Here is a 17,474-nt window from a genome sequence, read left to right on the forward strand (position 1 = left end):
GGTCCAATGCTCAGTGCTATCTGTGGCACCCCAGATCAAGGCGTGACCCTTCCTGACACTGCAGCACTGTCACTGGGGCAGGCACTGATGCCGGATGGGCAGTGCCCATCCTCTTGCCCTCTGCACCCCAGGTCTGTCAATCCTCTAGCAGCGATACGGTAGTATGCCAAGAACGTGCCAGCAACCCAGCCCCACGGCCTTTGTGCTGACTTTGTACAAGACCATGTCAGGCTATTGGAGATGTGACAGACTCCTCCACATACCCTGCAAGGGCTGGTCCTGGTCCAAAGTTCCTCCCCACCTCTGCTAGAGCTGCAGTCACTGCCAGTGACACCAGGCTACTGGATCTCACCATGCATCTCCTGGCACCCTTCATCTTCTGCCTGGTCCTCTGGGCAGGGCCCAGCACTGCTGTCATCCCAGGTGGGGACAAGGATGGGGCTGGGTGCTGGGCTGGCTGCAGTGGGTGCCTGGGGAAGTGGGTCTCACAACAGGGCACCAGCGTGGCTGGACTCAGGGAAAGTTTGGGGAGAGGAGCCAGGGGCTGCTCAGCTCTGCAAGGGTTACAGGGAGTCATTCCTGCTTTTCTGGACTCTTTGAGATGATTTTCCCTTCTGGGGCCAGGTTCCTACTTGTTTCTGGGCTGGAAGGGTCTATGGAAATTGCCTTGCAGCCTCAACCTCCAACCATGGATTTGGTCTCATCCCACCTGCTAGAAAACTCCACATCATATGCATTTTTGCTGCCCCCCTCCTTCCCTGTCCCAGGACCCTTGTGCCATGCACTGGCCCCTACTCCTGACCTGCTCAGGCCATGTTAGAGGAGGTCCCAGCATGAGAGTGTCCAGGAAGCGAGCAGCCACCAAAGATGTGGGTGCCCCAGGGAAGCAAGTACCTCAGGGATGCAGGTGCTGGTGAGCTGGAACTGATGGGTACTGCCTTGTCCCAGTGGAGGAGGAGAATCCATCCTTCTGGAACAAGCAGGCGGCTGCAGCTATCGAGGCCTCCTTCAATCTCCAGCCCAGGATAGGCCAAGCCAAAAACCTCATCCTCTTCCTTGGGGACGGTGAGTCTCATTGGCATCCCCAGTGGGCAGGCTGCCACAACCCATGCCCTGTGGAGCAGGATGCAGGGAGATCACCTGGTCCAGAGAGTAGTGACCAAGCCACACTCTTCTCTCCCAGGATTTGGGCTACCCAGCATCACGGCCACTCGCATCCTGAAGGGGCAGGAGCAGGGGAAGCTGGGCCCTGAGACTCCCCTTGCCCTGGATGCTTTCCCCTATGTGGCTCTCTCCAAGGTAAATCTCTGCCACACGGGGCACAGGGCCAGCGTGATGCTGGGCATGGAGCCAGAGAGATGCCCGTGGGGATGTGGGTGCAGAAGCACCCCAGGGATGCATGTATGGGGTGTACAGAATCCCTGCCCAGCCCTCACTTGACCTCAGGTGAGGGAATGAGCATGGCGAGGGGCACTGGGTGGGGAGCACCTCTCTGCCAGCTGCCCCTTCCCAGAGCCCAGCACCTGTCCTTGGCAGACGTACAACGTGGACCGGCAGGTGCCCGACAGCGCGGGGACAGCCACAGCCTACCTCTGCGGGGTGAAGGGCAACTACCAGACGGTAGGACTGAGCGCTGCTGCCCGCTACGGGCAGTGCAACACCACGGCAGGCAACGAGGTGATCTCGGTGCTGGAGCGAGCTCACAAAGCCGGTAACGAGTGGCACAGGGCTGGGGGAAGCCTGCGTGGACAAGGGGTGTCATACCAGGGGCTGTCCCACCACGAGCACCCCAGGGCTTGGTGGGGGGGGGCCCCTGCATCACCCTTCGCGGGGCCTGACGGTTGGGGGCGCGGCAGGGAAGGCAGTGGGCATCGTGACGACGACGCGGGTGCAGCACGCATCACCCTCGGGGACCTACGCCCATGTGGTGAACCGCAACTGGTACGGAGATGCTAACATGCCTCAGGAGGCCCGGGACGAGGGCTGCAAGGACATCGCCTGGCAGCTGGTCAACAATGTCCCCATCAACGTGAGCATTCATGCATGTGAGGGGGCAGCAGAGGGAGACCCACCCCAGGCACCCCCGCTAATATTGCACCCATTTCATTCCCTCTAGGTGATCCTGGGAGGTGGTCGAAAATACATGACCCCTGTGGGGACACCAGACCCCGAGTACCCCAACTACCCATCTGAGAATGGGACACGTGAGGATGGGCTTAACCTCATCAACAAGTGGCTGGAGGGCCGGGAGGTGGGTGATGCGTCAGGGACAGTCCTCTGCCCACTGCCCCCAGGCACAGGGCTGGGCACCAGCTCTAACTCCCTCTGGGATTTGCCTGCAGCATGCTCGCTATGTCTGGAACAAGACAGAGATGCTGGCTGCTGCTGCGGACCCCGACGTGCAATATTTGATGGGTAACAAATGTCCCACGTCCTGGGACCTGTCAGCCACTGCGATGCATGCAGGCACTCAGGCTGTCCCCAACATGTCCCCTTCTAGGGCTCTTTGAGCCTGGGGACATGAAGTACGTGCTGGAGAGTAATTCTACCCTGGACCCGTCGCTTACTGAGATGACAGAGGCAGCCATCACCATCCTGAGCAGGAACCCCAACGGCTTCTATCTCTTTGTGGAAGGTAAGTCAGGGCTTACCGGGGGGTGGGTGAGATGGGGGTCACACATCCTAGGGCGGGGGTAAGGGCTGGGGATTCTGCCGTTGGTCCCCAGCCCACCACGGGTGCCCATCTGCAGGTGGTAGAATTGACCATGGCCACCACAGCGGTGAAGCCCACAAGGCACTGAAGGAGGCGGTGGAGTTTGACTGGGCCATTGACCGGGCAGGGGCCCTGACGGACGAGGCAGAGACCCTCACTGTCATCACCGCCGACCACTCGCACGTCTTCTCCTTTGGTGGCTACACCCTGCGTGGCTCCTCTATCTTCGGTAGGGCTCTGCCTGGCTGCTGAGGGTGGGGCACGACCCTGTGCCAGCTGCTGCCAGCTCTGGCTGCAGCTGGAGGGGTGGCAGAGGGGTTTCTTGGCTGATCGTTGCCTTTCCCAGGCCTGGCCCCCAGCAGAGCCGCTGACCAGAAGAGTTACACGTCCATCCTCTACGGGAACGGGCCGGGCTACCCGGGTGCCACGCGGCCCGACGTGAATGAGAGCACAGCTGGTGAGGACACAGGGACCATGGCCGGGTGGTGGAGCAGGGCTGGGGGTCACTGCTGCTCCGCTCACTACCATCTCTCTCCTCTCCAGCCATGTACAGCTACAAGCAGCAGGCAGCTGTGCCGCTCGACTCTGAAACCCACGGCGGTGAGGACGTTGCCATCCTGGCCAAGGGCCCTATGGCCCATCTTTTCCATGGCGTGCAGGAGCAAACCTACGTGGCACACGTCATGGCCTACGCCGCCTGCCTCGAGCCCTACACCGCCTGCCGCCAGCGCGACTCTGCCCCTGGCATTCGTGCAGCCCCTCTGGCCCTGCTGCTGCCCACCCTTCTCCTGCCTCTCTTCAACTGACTCCACGGCTCAAGGTCATCCCACAGGCACTGCTGGACCCTCATTGCCCTCCTCCCCGTGGCTGTGGCACCCACAGGTGGATGGTGGCATTTTGGAGCATCCTTGGTCTGGGCCACCAAATCCTGAGTATGAGTGGGCTCTGTGCCACCTACATGGGGTGCTCAATGTTTAATAGAGTGTGAGGCTGATGGGACAGGTGTGTAAGCAGGGTGTAGGTACCTGTGCTGTGCAGGCAAGGCTGGGGGTGCTGCCCACTGCTGCCCATCCCACGGCCCCTTGCACCTGCCTGGCATGTCCAGTGCTTTATTGACCAGAAACAGCAGCAAACAATACAGCAAGTGTCTGTGTTCCCCTGCTCCTGGGGCAGGCTGGCAGCACCCATTCCCAGGCTCTGCCACCTGTGCCCACCCACTGGCAGGGCAGATGTGGGCACAGGTTGGGTCTGGCATAGGGAACGTTGGGGAGAGCACCAGGCAGCAGGAGACTTTTGGTGTGGGGCAGCCCCATGGTGTCTCTGGATCACTATTCCTGCCTCGGCCAGTGCTGGGCCGGGTGTGGGAGGGCTGGGTGAAGGATTTGGGGTGGGCAGAAGAGGGAGTACACAGGTGCTTGGAGGGTGCCCTGCATTGCCTAGGTCCTCGATGGGGACTCAGGGTCCCCTAGTTTTCAGTCAGGGCTAAGAAAAGGAGGGGCAGGAGTCATCTGCCTCTGGGCAGGAGATCCTGCCCACTCCAAGCGTCTCCCTGCTGCCTCCACCCCTCTGGCCGATGCCTGTCTTTGGCAGGAGTGACCCCCCCCGTGTCACCCAGGAGTGCTCCCTTTGTCTGGAGAGTAGGAGGGGAAGTGGCTGGAGGTGGGGAGCAGGCACAGAGTGGCATTCAGGAAGGGATGGAGATGGGGGTGCCAGCCTGCCGGGGAGATTGGTCTCACCACACTGAGCACTTGTGCACCGGGTTCATGGGTGAGTTCTTGGGGCAGTGGAAAACCCGTCCAAACTCCTCGAACTGCGAGACACTGCCCAGGACCCTGCCAGGAGGGAGGAACAACTCAGCTGAGCACCTCTTGCCCTACCTCTGCCACTCCCATGCACCCCACTCCAGGCATCCACTCACCCCAGCAGCACCCTACCCTCTGCCCCCTTCTTGTGCTGCACTGGTGCAAATCCCACCTTGCTTGGCACTGCCAGCCATGAGGAAAGCTGCACCCACTGTGCTCCCCCGGCCGTGCCGGGACCAGCTGGTACCTGTAGTGCTCCGGGGCGTGCTTGTCCGTCAGCACCTGCAGGTAGATGGACTGGGATCGCCGCTTGATGCACCAGTTCTGCAGGCAAGAAGGGGTCCCATTGGGGCAGCCTGAGTGTCAGCACCCACTGGCACCCACCAGGGCATGATTTTTCTGGCTGCTTGTTATTGGAGGGTCTCCTGGGAGCCTCTGTGTATGGTACAGGTGGGCTGGGAGAGCACTGAGGCGTTGTTATTGTAGGGTGCCTGGGAACCTCTGTGTGTGGTACAGGTGAGAGAGCACAGAGGCACTGTCATTGTAGGGTGCCCTGGGAACCTCTGTGCATGGTACAGGTGAGAGAGCACAGAGGCATTGTCACTGTAGGGTGCCCTGGGGTTGTGAGCTGCCTGGCTGCAGGGTCTCCTGGAAGCATGATGTCATACACATTTGTACTGTGGGGACTCTATAGGTGATGGAGAGGACACATTTGCTATCGTAGGGCCCACAGGAGCAGTGGAGCAGGGTGCTCCTTGCAGGGCTAAACCTCATACCTTGAGGACTTGCTGATGCAGCCAAGCCTGGCTCCTGGCCATGGGCACCAGGTCCCCTATGGCTCTCAACGCCATCTCTTGGAGCCACTGGCTCCACATAGGGAGACCCCCTCACTCTGGCACGGGGAGGGCAGGGGCTCACCTGGGCAAAGGCGATGAAGAAAAGCTGATCGTGAGTGTATTTCAGGTGGTGCAGAGGGTGCTCGGGGCCGTGCTCCCGCACCCACTTCTGGTAGGCCTGGAGAACAAAGAGTGCCCTCAGCATGGCCTGAGACCTCCTCCAAAACGGCCACAAACACCCCCCCAAACTCCCCAGCAAGCAGCAAGGAGGCTCATGCCCTCTTCCTGCTGCAGCGAACAAGATGGGCCTGCAGAGGGGCATCTCCTGTCCACCCAGTGGGGATGGCATCAGAAATTGCCCCATGACCCTGCCATGGCTACGGCAGCCCAGGATGGGTGGACACTTACATAGTAGGCAAGTTTGAGGCCTCCCATGTCGGCAATGTTCTCCCCCAGGGTGTGTTTGCCATTCACCTGCCAAGAGAGGAGAGGTGGTGGGATGTGCAGAGATGTGCCCCCAGCCAGGCACCCCCACCTTGGCACCTCAGTTGCCTCCACCCCCTGCCCTGAGAAATTTCCCTTCTGAGATGCAATGAGCTGTCAGGTCTTAGGGCTGGGCAGAGCTCCTCTGCAGGCACCCAGCCCGTGCGCTGGAGCGCTGGGCACCCCTCCACGGGGCAGCAGGTGCTGGGGCGCTGCCCGGTGGGCGAGGGCGGTCTCACCCGCTGGTTGTAGACGGTGAAGTTGTCGTAGAGGTTGACGATGCACTGCGCCTTCTTCAGGAACTTGCTGTAGGACCGCTCTGTCCACCAGTGCACCAGGTTCCCGTGGCGGTCATACTGGCCCCCTGCCAAGGCAGACGCCACCAAGAGGCTCAGGGGTCCCACCTGGCTGCCCCCAGCCCACCCATCTCGCACCCTGGCATGAGGTGTGGGGGGGTCGCTCACCCCAGTCGTCGTAGCCGTGTGTCAGCTCGTGCCCAATGATGGTGCCGATTCCACCATAGTTCAGAGACCTGTTGGGTAGGGAGCAGAGGGTGGAGGGCATGGTGCTGGTGGGGATGGTAGTGACCCCAGGACCTGGCACCTCCATACCCTGCCCTTATACCCCCCAGCCCTGTCCCCAGCCCTATCCCCTGCCCTAGCACCCCCCAGCCCCTGCCCTTTCCTCTGCCCTGGCAGCCCCTGACCCATGCACCTGTCCCAAGCTCCCTCCCCTGCTCTAGCACCCCCCCACCCATGCCCCATCTCCACACTCACTGTGGGAACTCAGGGTCATAGAGAGTGGGCTGCAGGATGCCAGCAGGGAACACTAGGGACACAGGAGAATATTGCAGTTGGGTACCCTGCAGCACCACTTGGCAGCAGGGGACCCTGCACTGTGCCTCCCCCCTCCCAGGCCCTCTCCCTCACTCCCAGGAGGCTGAGCTCTTGGGACTGGGCAATGCCTCACCCATCTGGTTCTTGTTGGGCAGATAGTAGGCATTCAGTGCCTGGGGAGGCAGCAGCCACCTGCAGGAAGAAACAATGGTGCCAGGGTGAGGGGACACCTTGAGGGTTATAGAAATGCCACCCACTTGCACATCTGGGGAGACAAGGGGCATTCCTGGCTTCACCTTTGCCCTCCTGCCTACACCCTGTGGGGTCCAACAGGCCATGGGGAACTGAGGGTGTTGGTGGGGTCATGCCATGCCCCCTGTGCCAGCCCTAGGGCAAGGGGATACCCACGCAGACTTGTCCACCTCCTGCCGTATCTTCTTCACTGAGAGCCTGATGCTGAAGGCGATGCTGTTGAGGATGTTCTTGAAGTAGGTCTTCTCATCCACATCGAACTGAGGGGACATAGAGATGTCAGGGGAAGTCCTAGCTCCAAATACCATCCCCAGGAGTGACAGGAGCAAGGCCTTGGGGTCCCACCAGCCTTGGGGACAGAGAGTGTGGGATTGTGGCCATGGGACGGATGTGGCATGAGTCTGTCCTCATGCCCCATGCTGTGTGCCCATATGTGCAGCTGCTTCTCCATCACCTTAGTGGTACCCCTAGGCCATGGTGGCACCCCTTGCTGAGAGTGGAGCTGAGCTCTAGGAGGTACAGTATGGGGAAGGAGACATCATTCCAGACCCCAGGAACAGTATGGGGCTGCCCATGTGGCTGTGGCGTGTAAGTGGTGGGAATAACGAGCTGCCAGGAGGTGGCTTGTTTGCAGTATCATATCCCCATCCTGGTCTCCACAGACCCCGAGGCAGATACAGTGCCCATGTCCCCTATCCACATGCCCATGCCCTCACATGGCCCTGGGTCATGCCTTGCCTCATACTCCTTGTCAATGGCCTCAGGCTTCAACAGGAAATCAGGGTACCCGATCATCACCATCATGTACCGAAGCTGTGGGCGAAGGGAACGGAGGAGTCAGCCCCCTCCGTCCCAGTTGCCAGTGGGCTGTCACAGGACCAAGAGCAGGGCTGCACACTGGAAGCCACTACCTTGGCCCTGGCTGCTCTCCGTGTCTCCTCATCCATCCAGTCCAGCTCATCCAGGCGCTGATCCAGGATGTATTTGATGTCCTCCACCAGCTGCTGCACCTACAGTGGATCACCACGGGTGCTGAAACAGTGCTCTTACCACCCATCACCCCACCAGAAAGCCCTCAGTGGGGGAGTAGCAGGTAGCACCTTGGCAAGGTGACAGCAGGGACTTGGTGACTTTGTGCCCACAGGCAGCATCATCTACCTTGGCTTTGCTGACAGAGGAGAAGTGCTCTTCAACAAAGAGGGCACCCAGGGCCATGCCAAAGTGCTTGTTGGCCTGGCTCAAGCAGATCTTGCTCCGCTCCAGCTGCTTCTCATTGCCCTCCATCTCCTTGGAGAGCTCATGAATGGCATCGCGGAAGGGTGTGGAGAGATGCTCGCTCAGCACCACCACGATGCGCCACAGCATGTAGTTGTGGAGGATCCTGGTGACAGGGAGCAAGAGCAGGACCCCCCACCAGGTATGTCCCCAGGCACACAGGGAAGGTGGTGAGCACATGCCAGGACAAGGATACCCTGCTCAGGGACCAGGCAGGCCATTGGGGAGGCCATGGGCTATGGGGGGAGCAGGGACATGCTAGTGCTGTGTCCCTCCTGCTGGGTGATGAGTCTGGCATGGAAAGGCCCAGAGAGTTGCTCACAACAGCACCTGCTTGCAGGACCTTTCCTGATATCCCAGTTCTCAGCTTGGTCTCCTCAGGACGGAGCCGATGGCAGGAGACCAGCCACAGCCACCCTGTACCCACCCCCATTGCCAATCCCCTGCCAGGCCGGGGAAGGCGCCAGGGGCACATGTGCTGCCAGACCCCTCACCTGCTGGGCGTCACACGGATGAGGTCAGACACTTTATGCATGTAGTCGGTGGCCAGCAGCACCACCTCCTCCTCCTCTGAGAAGTTGTCATGGAAGATACGGTCCAGCAAGCGCTTCCATTTGAGCTGCCAGGGTGGGCACCATTCCACAATGAAGGTAACCCCTTTCAGGCTTTCCAGCCTCCCACCACCCCTTCCCAACATGGAGAGTTCAGGATGGATTCATCACCCTCAGGGGAACTTACATAGGGTGATCAGCAAGGGCATGGAGCAGGGGGACAGAGATAGGTGTGGGGCGCAGGGCAGTCGGGAGCCACGGGGTAGCAGGTTGGGCACTGGGGGTACTCACTGTAGGGGTGATGCGCTGCAGCTCGCCCAGGGTCACTTTGTGGTACATGCTGCTGACGTCCCTGCGCATGTCATCGTACTCAGACACCGTGATCTGCGTGGAGTGGGCACGGCTGTCACCACACTGCCACCCACCTTGGGGGTGGCACAGGGTCAGGACACAGAAGCTGACCTGCATCGCTGCCTGCTCTCTATCCTGGGAATCCTTTGCTGTCAGTGGGGTCTCAGGGGCCAGTCAGGGAGTTCTCCAAGGAGTTGGGGTACCTGAGACCTGGACACTGTGCTCCCACAGGGCTGAGCCTGGGGTCCCTAAGATCTGGGCATAGAGTCCAGAATGGCCTGGAGTGGGTTTACAAGGACGGGATGTGGAAATGATTTCCCAAGGGCTGGGACTGGATGTTCTCAAGATGTCAAAGTTTAGGGTCCCTGAGAATCTGTGATGGGATCCTCAGGGAGCTGACATGCTCCAGATTTGGGAGTGAAGGTTTCCAAAGTGACTGGCATAAGGTCCCTAAGGACCAGGCATGGAAGTCCCTAAACTTCTGTGGCCAGGTTGCCCAATGGTTGAGCAGGGCACCCCAAAGCCCAGGGTAAGCATCTCCCTCACGTTGGCAAGATGCTGCTCCAGCTGCAGGATCTCCTGGGCCTTCTGCTCCACGTGTTCAGCTCCCAGGAGGGCAAGCAGCCTCTCCATGAACACCCGGTATGCAGCTAGGATCTGTGCCAAGGAAAGGGACACTGAGTGACACTCTGCTCTGCCCTGCAGGAACCCCAGCCCCTGGCACTGCTGGCACTGGGGTGGCCTCTGTCTGCCACCCCATGCTGAGTGCTGGTCCCTCTCCTGATGCTCTTATTGCATCAGTGTGGCCTCTTCTTCACCTTCTCGCTCTCCTCATCCTGCCCCAGGTAAAGTGTCCGTTCGGGCAGAGTCAGCCCATCCTGGTCAATCTGCAGGGAGAGACGGGGACAGTGGGAGAGGTGAGGGCTGGTGCTGGGCAAGGCACTCTTCACCTTACCCGTATTGCTAGGTGTCCCTGGATCTGTGCAGTGGCAGCGTGGTGAGTCAGCCTCGGGCACAGGTAGGTCTTGCACCTCGGTTTCCCTCCTGCTAGAGGGTGCTGGAGCTGAAGCAGGCAGCACGCAATGGGTTGGAAGCTTAGGGCAAAGGACAGGCTCCTGCTCCACGGCCTGACTCGTGCCTGGCACAGGTTGTGGCGTGGCCTGACCTATGCTGGCACCACACTGCCACATCCCTGACTCATGCTGGCGCCGCGGCTGACCCTGCTCAGGCTGCAGCCTGCCCCATGGGGAGCTGCAGGGATGAGCCATGCTGCATGGGCACGCCTGCCTTCACACCCCTCCCTACACCCCCCCACACCACCACCCTTGCTGCTATCCTGTGTCACAGGCACAGCCGCTAGCAACGCTCCCACACACCTCTGTAACCCCCCCGCCCCTCTCTGCACCCACTCTCCAGTTTACCCCTCTCCATGCACGCATCCTCACACACGTGCCCTCCCCATTTCTCGCTGGCTCACGCACACACGCGTGTCCCGCCCCGTCTGCCCTCCGTCCACACAGCTCCAGGCACCCCCACCCTTTCCCCAGTCCCATCCCTCCCCTTTGCTTTGGCTTCCCTCAGAGGCACTGCCACACACAGCCCACAGCCTCTAGGGCCTCCTCCCGCCCCCTGTCACAATCACAGCTATAGCATCCGCACCCCGTCACACTCTGACAGCACCCCCGACCAAGCCCTGACACCCAGCCCTGTCACACCCCGCTCCCCCGGCGCCCCCCGCCCGCAGCCGCCACCCGCAGCCCTTCCCTGTGCCGCACGCTCCCTCTAGTGTACAGCGGCGCGGCCCGGCAGCACCCACCTGCTCCTCCTGGACCCTCACTCACACGCGGCCACCCCCAACCCTACCATCTCACAGGGGATAGAGACACTTATCCCGACCACCGTGTCCCCCCGCAGTGCCCTTGTCATCCCCAACACCTCATCCCCATCATCATGCCCACCATATCCCTGATGTGCCCACCTTCATGTTCCAGCTGTGCCCACCACCGTGTCCCCGCTGTGCCACTGCTGTGGCCCCCACTCTGACATCCTCCCATGGCATCCCATTATGCCATTGCTGTGCCCACACCATGCTCCCATCAGACTCTTACACCTACCAAAGCTGCTTGAGATTTGGCCACCCAGACAAAGCCTACCCATGCCCCAGTGGCACCACAGGGTGAAGAGCACAGGCTGGCAAGGCTGAGGGTGGCTGACAAAGCACCCTGGACTGGTGCTAAGGGGGCAGCAGGCATGGCCCTGTCACCTCCTACGATTTGGTCCCTGTGTGCAGATGGCAGCCAGGATGCCAAGGTGAAGGGCTTGGCCAGTGGCTCTCTGTGGAAACCCTGGTGCCTCTCTGGGCTGTCTGCAGCAGCCAGGTGGGTAGCACTGCCTCACTCTGTGTCCCCCCACCCAAATCCCCCCTTACCCTGGAGCAGCCTGACAATCAGTGCCACGCAATGGGGAGAAGGGAGAAGCCCAGGGGGCAGGATGGGCTGTGCCTGGCCTGGTTGCCTGCTGCAGCCAAATTCATGCACAGGGCAGGCATTCAGTGCCACCATGACAAGGACGGTGTCACTGGAGGGATGTCATCAGTACAGGTGGGTGGCTGCAGGGGACAGCCACAGGGGTAGGGTGCCCTCACCCGGATGACGTAGCGGGAGGTGTTCCTCTCATCCAGGCTGACGGTGAGGGAGAAGAGCACAGCAGCACTGTAGACCCCCTGTGTCTTGTAGAGCAGCTCATTGAGGTCCCCACGACCCGGGGTGGCATCCCAGCCCCCGCACTCCCCGATGACCTCCAGCATGGGCCGCGGGCCCAGCCGGTCAATCTCAGCCCGGTTCAGGCAGGAGCGGAAGAACTCCTTGACCTTCCTCTCGGCTGAGGAGGGGGCTCGGCGCCGCACGGGGCGGCTCAGCAGCGCCTGCAGCTTGGCCTCGTTCTGCTCGGCGATGGCCCCGATGGTACCGTACACCAGCTTGTCCTCGGGAATGCCATGCCGCCGGAGCCAGCCACCGCAGGCGAAGGAGTAGAAGTCCTGGCAGGGGTCAATGGTGGCATCCATGTTGGCACTGAGGAAGCGGGATGCTCGCAGGAAGGCCTTCTTCTCCTGGCACCCTTCCAGGCAGTAGCTATCCCCTTCGGCAGCCAGGTACTTGAGGACCAACATGCACGTCAAGATGACGCAGAGCCCTGCAGCAAACACCAGCCCCGAGAGCAGGCAGACCTCCCGGCGACTCCAGCGTGGCAGCCCTCCACGGCGTTTCTTGGTCCCGGTGCCCAGCTGGAGGGCAAAGCCATTGGGCAGGGTGCCACTCTGGTACTTGCTCACGTACTTCACCTCCTGAAACTCATCATAGTGGGCCGTCAACGAGTAGGTCTTCTCCATGGCCAGGGATGGGGTTCCCCGCAGGAAGTGTGGATGTAAGGGGTCCGGGGCAGTCAGGGGGCAGTCCTGGGCACCCCACAATTCATGCTGGAGCCATGCCTGCTGAGAGGAAGTGGTGGAGGGTGCCCGAGTGAGTCAGGAAGCTCCTGGAAGAGGCAGAGGGGGTGGTTGAGATAGAGTTTGGGAGGAGCAAGGAGGGGGGGGGGAAAAATGCTTCTTGCCGTCATCCTTGCCTACATCACTGTCCCTGCTTGTGTGCCCTGCTAATGGCACTGGGACTCTCTCTGGTATTAGCAGCTGGGTGACAGCTATACCCCATAGCTATCCCCTCTGCCAGCCCCTCTGGTGACAGAATCCTGTCTGCACGATCCTAAGCATGTTTTAGTCCCCAGCACCTCTTTGTCCCACATGCACACGCTCGTCCTAATGCATCCACACTCAGTGGATGTCCGGGGTGATCCAAGGAGCCCACCCTCACAACAGACCATGAGCATCCTTCCCATCCCGGTCCCACCAAGGGCAGCCAGTGCCTCTGGCTGGGGCATAGAGGGAAGTGAGCAGCTTGGATGAGAGGGTTTTGGGGGGGCTCTGCAGGGTAAGACGTTATACTGGGGTGTTAGGGGGCTGGGTTGGGCTGTGCAACCCTGCGTCAGGTTGCATCGCGTCGCACCGTGGCTTTGTGTCGGGCTGGGTCGTGGTGTGCTGCGTTGCATTGCGTTGTGTCAATTCGTGGTGTGGTGAGCGTTGTGTGCGCAAAGTTAATCCCAGTCCAGGGGGAGTCCTGGACCCCACGGACATCTCACAGCATTTCCCCCCCACCCCCCCCACCCCCCCGCCCATCGCCACTGCCATTTAACCAACCCCTTTGTGCTGACTGGTGCCCTACAGACGGGGGTGTCTGACAGGGGTGCCATGCTGGGGAGGAGGGGTTCTGCCTGTGGGGAAAGGAGGGTGGGGGCATAGATGGGTTCGAGAGGCGCTTCAAAAGGGGAACCCCAGACCTACTCGGTGCAGAATGGTAGATGGATTTGCAGATGAGGGAGGACAGACTTGGGACAAAGAGCTGGTCAGGAGGTGACCAGTGTCCCCTTGGTGAGACCCGCCCCTCCCCTCCCCCCCCCCCCCCCCCCAAGACCCACAGCTCCCACTCGCTCCGTAACTTGGGCAAAGTTGCGCCCCAGCACCACAGCCTGGCAATGCCCGTGCCAGGGAGCTGCTCCTGCGGGAAAGTTTGCGGAGTCGGCAGTGGGCACGGTGGGGCACGGGGTCGGGGCAGCTGCCCGGAATGCTCGGGGGATCCTACTTGGGATGCTGCCCATGATGCTCAGGAGATGTTCCAGGATGCCGGTCAGACGCTGCTCAGAATTCACCGGGGAAGCTTCCCGGGATGCTCGGAGAATGCTGCCCAGGATGCTCGGGAGGTGCTTTGCCGGGATGCTCGGGAGAGGCTCGCCGGGATGATGTCTGAGGTGCTCGGGGAATGCTCGGGGGATGCTCGAGGGATGCTCGGGAAGAGCTCCCCGAGATGATGCCGGGGTAATGGGGGGGGGGGATACTCGCAGGGTGCTCAGGGGTTGCTGCCGGGGCTGCTCAGGGGATGCTTCTGGGATGCTGCCCGGGATGTTCGCGGCTGCTCGGGGGGGTCGCTCACCGCTTGCTCGCCGAGACACTTGGAGGACGCTGCTCGGGATGCTCGGGGACGCTGCCCGGAATCTCGGGGGGTGCTCGGAAGTGCTCACCAGCTTGCTCGGGGGAAGTCAGCAGGCTTCCTGGGGCTGCTGTCGGGCCAGCTTGGCGCTCCCCGTCCGGCTGCGCGCCCCGCGCTCCGCTCCGCGCCCCGCGCCGCGGCTGGCGGAGCGGCAGGGCCGGAGGGAGGCAGCGGGGCGGGGAGGGGGTGGTGTCTCCAGCCCGGCTCTCCCGCAGGCCAGGATCCATTAACGAGATTATTATGCAAATGGAGCAGCCCAGTGCCACTCGCCAGCCTTACCTCATCCGCGCCGGCGAGGAGGCAGGGCAGGGGGGCTCCCCGAGCCCCCCACCCCGGGAGGCTAGCACTAGTGGACGTGGCAGTGCCACACTACCTGGCATCCTCCGTCCGGGGACCCTGCTGCCAACCGCTAGTAGCCCAGCATTCAAGAGGGGCACGAGTGGACATGGCCAGTGGGCTGTGCCAGGAGCATCCTCGAGGCTCAGCATCTCCTGACTTGCCCGGGCATCCTGGGGGGCCCGGCCAGTCCTGCCAGAACGGCTGCAGGAGGAAAGGGCTCTGGGTGGGCAGGGGATGGAGCCTGGGAGGCTACGGGTGAGAGAACGGATATGGAGACGGCAAAGGGGGGCAGGGGGTGGCATGGGGAAGGGGCTGTGCACTCACACACTCACATACACACACACATGAAGGTCTGGGAATATTAAACTGCATTGCAGATAAATCCCCAACATAAATATCGTGAGCTGCTCTGCCGGGGGGGAGGGGGGGGCAGCAAGGAGATTTATAACTCAGCAATTCCCACTGCCCATTGTAGCCCCCTGCACAGTCACACAGGCCTGCCAAAATTGGGGTGCCCTGCCACACTCAGGGTGCCCTGCCACACTCAGGGTGCCCTGTCACACCGGCCCCCGTCCCCATGCTTGCACCTTCCTGGGTGCTCAGAGGGGTCTCTTGGTCTTCCTGGGTGCTGGGGTGGGAGCCCCAGGCAGCACATAGTGGGCACTGTGCTATATGTCTTGGGGACCCTGCTTGGCATGGGATGGGTTGATTGGCTGGTGAGGGACCCACTGTTTTGCCTCATGGGCACCATGGCCTGGCCACAGGCACAGCCCATGCTGCCTTGAGCAGCTGAGTCTGTTCCCTTCGGTGCTAGGGCACTGTGAAGTGCCAGGGGTGCTGGATAAAGTGACTGCTCCAGCACCGAGATACACCATCACGTGCACAGGTAGTGGCACACGTGTACAACTGTGCACATTGGCACCCACCAGTGCAGATGCACAGCACCCACACACACACATACTCAGGCTCTCCAACATTCACTGCCATCCACCTTCCAAACCTTGGCACACTCTTGAGTGTTGCAGCAAAGCTTTCCTGGGGCACCCACCAGGTTAGAATGGCTCCATGAATCCCACTGGAGAGATGTCCTTGGCTTGGACACCTCCAATAGTCAGGCACCAGTGGGGTGCAAAAAGAGAATGCAACCTGCCCCCAGGCTGCTCCATGAGCCCAACCCAGCTCGGTGCCATGCACTGGCCTCCCCATGCTTGCACTTATTCAGCCCTGAGACCTGCTTGGCACCTTGGTGAGGGTGTGATGGATACACACAGGGGAGGGGGGGCTGGCATTATTAACAGCCCTGGGTATTGCTCCAACAGGCTGTAAAAATTAAAGGCGTGTGGATATAAAATAAGGGATAAATCTGAGCCGGCCGCAGAGTGCTGCAGCACCCCTCGGGAGCTGGCATCTCCAGAAGCCGGGGTACAGCAGTGCAGGACAAGCACCTACCGGTACACACAGGGCATCAGATGGTGCCTGCACCCATTTCCAGGATCTGACTCCCCCCAAAAAAATCTCCACCTAGTGATTCAAGAGGATGTGTGGGCAGTGCCAACCTGTGGAGTGGGCACTAGAGACAAGCAGCTGCTCCTGAAGGTGGGATGGAAGGAAAAGACGTTGTGCCGTTGCAGACAAGGCTGGGCGTGCAGGGCACTCACCCTAGGATGCCCACAAGAGCTGCCCAGCCCACACCCCCCCAGCTGGTAGGATCTGTGTCATGATGCCAGGTATCACCGGGCTGGTGCAACGCCGGGATCCAGCTCATCCTTCGGGCCGTGGCTTCAGTCCCGAGCAGGGCTGAGGGCAGCACCCGTCTCGCCGGCCCCACTCGGCTGTCTCTTCCCACGGGCCACCCCGCCGGCATCCTCATTTTCCCCAAGATTAGCTGCGGCGCGGGAGCCTCGGCGCACCGCCAGCAGGTGACAAATAAGATTTTTCCACTCTCCCGAGCACCCGGCATGGGTCTGTCATTGAAAATGCAAAGCAGTGTGGTGCCAACCTCCGCCACCCACCCGCCCCTTCAGCAGCCCCTCGGTGCCAAGCACCCGGCCAGCTGAACACACACACACATCGCTGATGGACTCCCACTGCACTCACTGCTCCTGCTTGACAGATTGGGCATGCTGGGCATGGTGCCCCCCCCATGCTCAGTGGTGCAGATACCTGGGGAGTTTCTTAGACGGGTGCTAGTTGGGGGGCGGGGTCACCCTAGGTGGACAGCCTCACAGTGACAAGGATTGCATCCCTGCCACATTGGTATGGGCACCCAAGCAGAACTTGCCAACCTGTCTGCCCGAGTGGGCACACGCCAGGCTCACTCCACTGTTGGTGGGTGAGAGTTGGTCTCCCTCAGGAAACCCTTGGCCCAAGACGTGCTCATTGTAGCTGACATCACCCCACAAACCCCACCCCAAGAGACCCACATCCCCAGCACCCAAAGGGGGAAGAAGGGCAGCACTTCACCCCACAGGTGAGTACATCCACCTGGCACCCACTACCCTCACTCATGGAGCTAACCCTCCCAGCCACCTCAGTCCCCTCCAACCCCTTCGGTGCCCCCCAGCTCCAACCCTGCTATCCTGTTACCCACGGTGAGCCCAGCCCAGAGCCAGGCGGCTGCTCAGCCCCACTCCCCGCCACCGCCGCCACGTCTCCCCTCCACTATTGTCAGAGGGTTGCCTCTGCCTCTGTCTGCGAAATTAATTCGGAGGTGGAGAGGGAGAATTATGTAAAGTGTGGTTATTCTGGAGCGGCGGGGGAAGCGCGGCTGATGGCAAAGTGCCTTTTTGTGTGTTTAATATGCATTTTTTTTTTCCAGCGGTGCATTTTCAGGCGGGTAATTTGCTGTCTTTTCAGACCCCGATCAGTATCATTTCTCCGGCAATGACAGCTTTTATTTGCACTGAAATGAATGCTGCGAAATTTCCAAGAAATAGCCGA

At 61.0% G+C, this 17,474-nt stretch overlaps 2 protein-coding genes across 2 annotated transcripts; one reads left to right on the forward strand and one right to left on the reverse strand.

Moving 5' to 3' along the window:
- Positions 1-353: 353 nt before the first annotated feature.
- Positions 354-3,837, forward strand: LOC135186726 (intestinal-type alkaline phosphatase-like). Its single transcript, XM_064164701.1, has 11 exons — positions 354-423; positions 919-1,065; positions 1,184-1,299; positions 1,537-1,711; positions 1,857-2,029; positions 2,117-2,251; positions 2,343-2,415; positions 2,501-2,635; positions 2,751-2,942; positions 3,060-3,170; positions 3,257-3,837. The coding sequence occupies exons 1-11, from the start codon at positions 354-356 to the stop codon at positions 3,517-3,519; spliced, it is 1,590 nt and encodes a 529-aa protein (XP_064020771.1). The 3' UTR covers positions 3,520-3,837.
- ECEL1 (endothelin converting enzyme like 1) lies at positions 3,719-14,347 on the reverse strand. The gene is made up of 18 exons (XM_064164932.1): positions 14,139-14,347; positions 11,744-12,633; positions 9,918-9,986; positions 9,646-9,756; positions 9,040-9,132; positions 8,692-8,816; positions 8,081-8,303; positions 7,834-7,932; positions 7,661-7,735; positions 7,079-7,182; positions 6,804-6,862; positions 6,611-6,662; positions 6,299-6,366; positions 6,074-6,198; positions 5,760-5,825; positions 5,434-5,529; positions 4,763-4,839; positions 3,719-4,545 (listed from the first exon to the last, which is right to left on the reverse strand). Exons 2-18 carry the CDS (start codon positions 12,485-12,487, stop codon positions 4,446-4,448), a joined length of 2,286 nt encoding a protein of 761 aa, XP_064021002.1. The 5' UTR covers positions 12,488-12,633; positions 14,139-14,347; the 3' UTR covers positions 3,719-4,445.
- Between the last annotated feature and the right edge of the window lie 3,127 nt (positions 14,348-17,474).

The sequence above is a fragment of the Pogoniulus pusillus genome, chromosome 26 (genome assembly GCF_015220805.1).
Source record: "Pogoniulus pusillus isolate bPogPus1 chromosome 26, bPogPus1.pri, whole genome shotgun sequence".
In the NCBI taxonomy this organism is placed as follows: domain Eukaryota; kingdom Metazoa; phylum Chordata; class Aves; order Piciformes; family Lybiidae; genus Pogoniulus; species Pogoniulus pusillus.